The 9,126-nt window shown below is 37.0% G+C and overlaps 1 protein-coding gene across 1 annotated transcript; it reads left to right on the forward strand.

Moving 5' to 3' along the window:
- Positions 1-7,548: 7,548 nt before the first annotated feature.
- LOC113261899 (olfactory receptor 56-like) lies at positions 7,549-8,487 on the forward strand. The gene has a single exon (XM_026508211.2). It carries the CDS (start codon positions 7,549-7,551, stop codon positions 8,485-8,487), a length of 939 nt encoding a protein of 312 aa, XP_026363996.2.
- Positions 8,488-9,126: the final 639 nt, after the last annotated feature.

The following is a 9,126-nucleotide window of genomic DNA, read 5'->3' on the forward strand; positions in this document are numbered from 1 at the left end:
TTCCCTAATGTTCCTTTAGAGAATAAGACATCAAGGCACTGTCCCTAGGAGTATGTGAATATATCTATCACATTAATATTCATAAAGTATATATTTTTATCTCATATATGGACAAGGTTTCAACAATCATTGCACAGAATGAACTTAAAATGCACCCATGCTTCCAAAAGGCAGTAACAAATGAGCAGTCATTGGTCATTGTATAGTAGACATCAGAGAAGCTGCTTTTGGATTTTATCATGCACACATCTGTTTAAATCTTTCAAAGTGATAGAAAAAGTTTTGATGACCATTATTGATGTCAAGCTGCTCTTGTGAAGATTATGAGCATTTAATGAGGTAACATACAGAGAGACCTTAGCAGAGTGTCAAGAACTTAGAAAACCCTCCATGAATGTTAGTTATTATTATTAGTGTGATTTTATCCAAAACAAATAGAATGGGGTGTATGCAGAGGACAGCTGAAATTGATAGATCAACTCAGTCAAAACTAAAGACAAACCTAAGTGATATGATTGATTGTTAAGGATTGGAACTAAATCATTTCCTCCAAGTAGAAGAATATGCATTCCTTAAACTATCCATATGTGTCATATTTTCATTCATGCCAGCAAAATTTAAAATTTCATTAATGCCAGCAAAATTTAAAATAAAAATTACAATGCCTGGTTAACTCACCACTAGGTTTTCAGGGTTATCACTAATCCCTTGATTTTTTTTTGAATGGGAATTAGTGTTAACCTAGTACCCATCTGAATGTGCTTCTAACTGAAAATATTTACAAAGTCAACTATATGTACCCTGATAATGTTTATACTTGCACATATGTGCACGTTCATTCACACACACACACACACACACACACACACACACACACACACATCACTCCAACATGAATCTGGTGAAGTAAATCAACTATCTTTTTTTTTCCCCTTTGGTAAATGAACTATCTTTTAAGAAACTAATATTTTTCCATTTATTCTATCTCCTGGAGTTTAGGAAAGGTAGGTGAAAGGCACATAGGAATTTTCATTTTGCTACTGGTTATTTTGGAAATGGCACAAATCCACCAATAGGTCTTAGAAGGGTAAAACTGATGCCTTCTGGAGAAGAGGGAGTGGGTCACAACCCTGAATCTGAGTAACTGTATGATCTTAAAATACCATTTTCACTGGCCAATTGTTGAGATAAGAATGCATAAAGTCTTCATCTCACATTGTGCTTTGAGAATTATGTGACATAAAATAAGTGAAATCATTTTTTGTCAACTCTAAATTCCAGTATAAATAAGATTTGCTGTTTCAATCTTGAAGCAAAACCATGTAAATCTCAGTAATACACCCATCACAGTTTCTATACACAACTAACTTAGGGCAGAGCCCAGAATGGGAAGTCAGGATAATAGAAAGATCTACAGGGACCCAGGGAGGGTTTTGAATCTGCTTTCACTGAGCCCTTTGGGAAAAGGAAACATAGAAATAGCGGGTGATGATTCTTGTCATTGCAGAAAACTGAACAGAAAGGAGCACTCCCACTACCTGGTTGAAATCTAAAACAAGGGAGAACTTTTTAAGCATAAAAACCCACTTAAAAATTTCTGGATTTTCCTGTATCGATGGCAACAAAAACTGTCAGTTCTGTCCACTTGAACGGATTAGTAAAGAAAATGGACAAAAGCAAAGAAATACATAGGTTTTAACTTATTCATAGATTCAACTAGAAAACTAAGGTAAGAGAAAAAAAGTGAAAATTGTTTCCTTTATGGCATAACATTTACCTTGATTATATTTAACATATGTCATAAACAGTTTCATTTCAGTGATGTCAAAAGCTTATCCTTTTGACTAAAATAAATATCCTTTTGACTAAGATTATATATATATATATAATATATAAATATAAAATATAATATATATATATTTCAGAAACAAATCCAAAGATTATATATATATAATATATAAATATAAAATATATATATATTTCAGAAACAAATCCAAAGATTATATATATAATATATAAATATAAAATATTATTTATTTATTTATTTATTTATTTATTTCAGAAACAAATCCAAAGGTTTGGATTGTTTAAGATGTGTTTATATTATGTTCATTTGCCTGGTAAAATGATTCCCTTTAAACCAGAGATATGAAGCAAAACATGCCTTCCTTTTCCTAGTGATGAATTAAGTTGAAAGTGATAAAAGGGCTTTTCCCCTAGAAGTGATAAAACTTAGATACTTAGTTATAAAAAAAATAAAGCCCCTCAGAAGTATCTGTGAATTGTGGGTTTCTGTATGTGGATTGTAATGTTTTGTAAAGGAAAGAAATGCTCTATCCAATATTGTTTGTCCATAATCCAGAAATAGCAAAATTCATCTCCTTGGATGCCACTAAAAAAATTTCTGTACAAATATATCTTCCTCTCCTTTTGGCAACCATTGGGGAAATTAGGTTTTCATTTTCCAGTGAAAGGGGAGAGACTGAATGCAAAAGGATTTGAGGGGTGGTCCCTTTAGGGAAGTACAGAAAAAAGATATAACAGAATTTATGGCTAACTAAGAAAAAAAAAGTAGACTGGCATGGTGAGTGGAAGATTAAATTTTTAAATGAGAGAAAGGAAGATAGAGATGTTTTGTGGAAACTAAACCTGTGACTTTATTTGCTGTATAAAATTGAAGTCAATGAGTGCATGGACAAAGAAGAATAAACAGATGAGTGAAGAGAGACAGGACAAAGACATGCTGATTTTGCTCTGTGTTTGGATGGGTACCAAGAATGTTTCCACACTTTGCTTCTCTCAGGTCAACAATGACTTCGTCAGATATCTGTGTCTTGACTTTATTTCCTGTCGAGCTCAGTTCCTCCTCATAGAGGATAGCCTGTTAGATCACAGGGCATGCATTTACCATATTCCTTGCTGGAAGAGGTTTAATAAGGGACAGAGTATCAGAGCAAGAGGGCACCAAGCCCTTACAGGATAAAAAAGAAAGTAATATACCAACTACACAATGTTGGAAATGGGGCAGACTCAGAATGAATGTTCCCTGTCACATCATCATCCAAAAAAATTCACTGTCACAAGAACACACCAGAGACTCTAAAGGTTATCACATTCTTCTCTGAGTAATAGACCTATTTACTACTTTGTTCTTGCCTGAGAGCTGTGGAAAGTGAGGGTCTGAGTCTACACATGTGGCAATACAAGGGGTAAGACCTGGAAAAAGAAAAGTTGCAGAGCAGGCCACTAACTCAGGTGTAAATCAAGTAACAGAATCTAACATAAAATGCAAACGCAATGACCAAATCTTCTAATCTGCCTGTGCTGGTCATTTCACGTTGGAGCCTAGCAGAAATGATTCATTTGCCTGACAGTTATAAATAGGATAGTTATCAAAACAATATATCAAGACATGGGAAAAAAAGGGAAATAATGACACATATATTTACAAATCTTCAAGACTTAATGGCTGCATGTGGGCATCATTTAAAGGGGTAGATATTTTAAAGTTTTATGCACATATGAAATTTATAAATAAATAAAATTGAAGTACATTCATATTCAAGGTATGGTCTACATGATCAATATCCACATATAAACTATAACAAGCTACTAATTTAAAAGTTAAAATTGATTATATGGATGGTTTTCTAAGCATTCAGTCACAGTCCTTATTCATGACAGCAAATTCTACATGATTTAGAGCATGTTTGGTTGTTCTCTGAGGGTTCTATAAGTAAAAGAATTATTGTGAAGGAGTTGAAAATAACTCAAGAAATAATTTATAGTAAAGTTCAGCTTGTAGTCAAGAAAATCCAAAGAATAGTGGACCTGGGTACAGTTTCTTCATTGCTAACTACCTGAATGATCTGAGATTAACCATTTAACTTTTCTAAACTGTAATTTCTTCATCCTTAAAATAACAGGGAGATAAAAATAACTGGGGATAAGAGTAAAGTAGATTTTTCTAAAGTACCTTCTAACTCTAAAATTCAAAGTTTTGACAGAAATACAATGAACTTGGAAAATCTTTGTGATAGGCAAACATCTGGCCCCAATGATCCTTGCCCACCAGCATTCATGACCTTGTGTATTCTCCCCTAGAGCAAGAGCTGATTCTTATCACTTATTATGTCTGATATTATGTTACAAAAAGACTGACTTCCATCTTGTTGTGACTCTCCACCTCTATCCTTTCCTCTTCCTCCCCTCTTTCTTGAAGGAAGCTAGCTACTTGCTATGAGATACCCCATGGAAAATAAAGGAAGTGAAGGAAGCTCCCAGTCAACAGCCAGCAAGAAATTGAAGGCTTCAGTCCAACAGCCCAGGAGGACTGAACTGAGTGCTGCTGACAAAACCTGAGTGAAAGTGGAAGTAGATCCTCTCCCAGTAGAAAATCCATGAAACTGTAGCACCAGTCAGCAGTTTGATCACAGTCTTGTTGGAAATCTTCAGGCAGAGGCACCCAGCCAAGCTTCACTCAGATTCCTTATGGGAAGAGCTGTGAGGTAATAAATGTTTGCTGTTCTATCTTGAGATAATTATTACACGGCGGTAGATAACTAATATGGTCTCCAAAGAAAGATCACTTCTATTTTGAAAGGGCCAAGAATCATATTCATGGAAGAGGAATGAGGAACTGCTGTCTTGAGTAGCACGTATGTTTAATTAAAAAAATACTTATAGTACCACCACGTGTTCAAGTAAAGTGTTAAAGGAATGCAAAAGAGTAGCCCCACTGTGAACCAACTTAGAGGCTTTGTGCAAAGTAATTTAAATGTGACAGGATAGTTTACCAAATCTATTTCCTATTTTCCCCTTTTCACTGAGCTAAATATACTTCCCAGCCTCCCCTGCAGTACCTATTGCTATGTGACTGGACTCAAATTTGTTAGGGGAAGGCCAATGAAACACTTTCAGGGTGGCCCACTAACATATCCACATCCTGCCTGCTTCCTGCTTGATACAGATGAAAACAATGACCTTAGAAGTCAGTGTTGAAGATGGTGAGCAAAAAGATGTCAGGAGCTTAGGAACTTGAAATGTCACTCAAAAGAGAGCCATCTGCCTCTCAGCAGTCTATTTTTTACTTTCTCTGACAAAAAAATACAGTTCTTTTATCTTGATCCACTGCGATTTTGAAGATTACCTATTAAAGCAACTAGCATTATCCTAATAAAGCAGAGAACAACACAAGGCTTTATTTAATGGGAACGCTAATATGAATATATTTAATAAGGATCTGAAGGTGAACTGTAATTGGAAAAAATGCTGGGATGTGACATTTAGTCATTTCTCTTCAATATTCACTAATAGTATGAACATGGACAAGCCACATTACTCTTCTGGGCTAGGCAATCTCTGTCACACTTTTCCTTTCTAAATGCCTACAGAGTTGATGCCTCAGGTTTAGTTTTAGTTGTTGTTTTTGTTTTTTTACAGCTATGTGAGGTTAGACTTTCATCATGCAATTCCTCTAGATATTAAAATTGAAGAATACTCTCCATCTCCATTGTATAGTGTATCATCTACATTTTCCACTATTTTTTGTGGGAAATATGAATTACTTTTCTTTTCTTCTCTTTTTGTTTTATCATGAACATTTTTGATTATGTTCAGTTAGACAATATACAGTACATCCTTTGTTTTTGATGTAGTGTTCAGTGATTCATTGGTTGTTTATAACACCCAGTGCTCATTACATGTGCCCTCCTTAATACCCATCACCTGGCTACCCAATCTCCCCAGCCCCCTCCCTTCTGTAACCCTCAGTTTGTTTCCCAGAGTCCAGAGTCTCTCATGGTTTGTCTGCCTCACTCATTTCTTCCCATTCAGTTTTCCCTCCCTTCTCCTATGATCCTCTGTGCTATTCCTTATGTTCCACTTAGGAGTGACACTGTATGATAACTGTCTTTCTTCATTTGAATTATTTCACTTAGCATAATCCCCTCCAGTTCCATCCATGATGATGCAAATGGTGGGTATTCATCCCTTCTGATGGCTGAGTAATATTCCATTGTATGTATGAAACACATCTTCTTTATCCATTTGTCTGTCGAAGGGTATCTTGGCTCCTTCCACCACTTGGCTATTGGGGACATTGCTTATATGAACATTGGGGTGCATATGCCTCTTCTTTTCAATATCTGTAAATTTGGGGTATATACCTAGTAGGGCAATTGTTGGCTGGAAGGGTAGTTCTATTTTTAACCTATTGAGGAAACTCCATACTGTTTTCCAGAGTGGCTGTACAAGCTTGCATTCCCACCAACAGTGTAAGAGGGTTCCCCTTTCTCCACATCCTCGCCAACACTTGTTGTTTCCTGTCTTGTTAATTTTAGCCATTCTAACTGGTGTAAGGTGGTATCTCATTGAGATTTTGATTTGTATTTCCCTGATGGCTAGTGATGTTGAGCATTTTTTCATGTGTCTGTTAGCCATGTGTATGTCTTCTTTGGAGAAGTGTCTGTTCATGCCTTCTGCCCATTTCTTGACTGGATTATTTGTGTTTTGGGTGTGGAGGTTGAGAAGTTCTTTATGGATCTTGGATACCAGCCCTTTATCTGTAATGTCATTTGCAAATATCTTCCCCCATTGCAATGTCATTTGCAAATATCTTCCCCCATTCCATGGATTGCTTCTTAGTTTTGTTGACTATTTCCTTTGCTGTGAAGAAGACTTTTTTTTCTTGATGAAGTCCCAAAAGTTCAGTTTTGCTTCTGTTTCTCTTGCCTTTAGAGACGTGTCTTGCAAGCAGTTGCTGTGACTGATGTCAAAGAGGTTATTGCCTATGTCTTCTTCTAGGATTTTGATGGATTCCTGTGTCACATTGAGGTCTTTCATCCATTTGGAGTGTATCTTTGTGTATGGTGTAAGAGAATGGTCTAGTTTCATTCTTCTGTATGTGGTTGTCCAATTTTCCCAGCACCATTTACTGAAGAGACTGTCTTTTTTCCATTGGATATTCTTTCCTGATTTGTCATAGATTAGTATTTTCTTCCATTATAACATCTTTCTTATTTTTTCATGTGTCCTGTCCCTGGTCATGTTCTTCAATAAGGTTAAAAGCCTTTATCATCAGAAATTATATTTTATTCATCTTTGTCTTGCTAAGAGTTAGCACAGTCTGTGGGAAAATGTATGATTGAGTGAGGATGAAATATATATCATATACTTATCCAAGGTTCAAGTAGGGCAGTGAGAGAACACAAGAAGGGGGAAGGGAATGGGGTCTCTGAGCAATGACATAGAAAGGAGGGGAGGTGGTAGTATTAGCTCTGAGCTACCACTAATAGATGCAATCTAGACATTAACTGTCCCACATGGTAGAGATTTGTTCTGTAAGTAAAGAGAATAGGTGGGGACATGAGATAGCCTACGTAGCCATGAAATTGGCTAAAATGTTGTCATTTGCAGAAATATCACAGCCTGCTGATGCTGGTAAGGGTAATAAAGGAAAGCGCTTGGGTAACCGAATCCAATAAATCTTTGTGATTTCTCAAAATCTGGCTTGTTCCTAGGATTGATTACTTCTGACAAGACAGAGAGATGGATAAAAGAAATGAGTCTTCAAATATGGATTTTATCCTCTTGGGCCTCTTCCCTGGCATAAAACATATCAACGTCCTTGTCTCTGCCATCCTTCTGATCTACACTGTGGCTCTAACCACAAATTTCTTCCTTATACTCCTGATCTGGGTGGATTATCACCTCCACACACCCATGTACTTTCTGCTCAGCCAACTGGCTGTCATGGACCTGACATTAATCTCTAGCACTGTACCCAAGATGGCAACTGATTTCTTCTCAGGAAAGAGAAATATATCACAGGTGGCTTGTGGAACTCAGATATTTTTCTTCCTGACTCTAGGAATTGCTGAGTGTATCCTCATCACCCTCATGGCCTTTGACCGGTATGTGGCCATTTGCAATCCTCTGAGATACACCCTAATCATGAGTCAGAAAGTATGTCTGCAGATGGCTACCATTTCCTGGGCTGGAGGTGCCCTTATATCACTTATGCACACAGCATATGCTATGCATTTCCCCATCTGTGGCTCTAGAGAGATTTCCCATTTCCTCTGTGAGGTCATGGCCATCCTAAAATTGGCCTGTGAGGACATCTCTGCTTATGAGAAGACTGTAGTGATGACAAGCATTGTAGTGCTCCTCATTCCTTTGTCCTTTATCCTGTCCTCTTATGCTCTCATCTTCCTTGCTGTGCTCCGCATGAACTCCCTGGAGGGCAGAAATAAAGCCCTGGCCACCTGTTCCTCCCACCTGACTGTGGTGAGCCTGTACTTTGGTCCAGCCATGCTGGTCTACATGAGGCCTACTTCTTACCACAGTCCCAAGCTGGACCAGGTTCTCTTTATGCTTGGTGCCATCCTCACCCCCATGATGAACCCCCTCATATATAGTCTGAGGAACAAGGAGGTGCTGGGAGCTCTGAAAAATGTGTTGGGACGCTGCCTAACCTCAAATTAGACTGCAATCATAAAAGGAATGTCAATTACTCTCTATCTCTATTTCAGTCTAAATCAGTCCTACTTAGATGTTCAGGTCTCAGTTCTGGTCTTTCCATGCTTAAAATTGCAATGGGGCCACTACCTCTATGAATTCAGTCCATATATACAAATAATCTGATGAAAAATGCTTATATTCTTCATGTTTCTTTTAGAATGTTAGACCTACACTCTCATATTGTGAACCTTCAGGAGGTAGGCACTCCAGGGTTGATGATAATTGATGGTGATGGTGGTGATGATGGTGGTAGTAAATGTGATGATGGTGTAGTTGGAGTGCTGGTACTTAAGATGGTGGAGGTAGTGATGGTAATGATGATGAAGTTTCACCAAGAAAAAGAACTGAATTAATTATAATTATTTTCAACTACAAAGGGAAAGTATATCAATTTCAGTCCTTGAAAGAGGCTAATCACCACAGAAAGTCTGTGGATGTTCCATCTTCCAAAGATCCATAAGTGAAGATAAGAACAAAATGGAATTCTTGGTTTCTAATTTTTTAAATGAAGAGTCTAGATTATAGACCTAAACAAAAAGCCAATAAATTACTCTGTTTTTACTATTTTTCTTCTACATTAAATTTCAAATATTTATGAATTTG

This window comes from Ursus arctos, unplaced genomic scaffold (genome assembly GCF_023065955.2).
Source record: "Ursus arctos isolate Adak ecotype North America unplaced genomic scaffold, UrsArc2.0 scaffold_5, whole genome shotgun sequence".
Lineage (NCBI taxonomy): Eukaryota > Metazoa > Chordata > Mammalia > Carnivora > Ursidae > Ursus > Ursus arctos.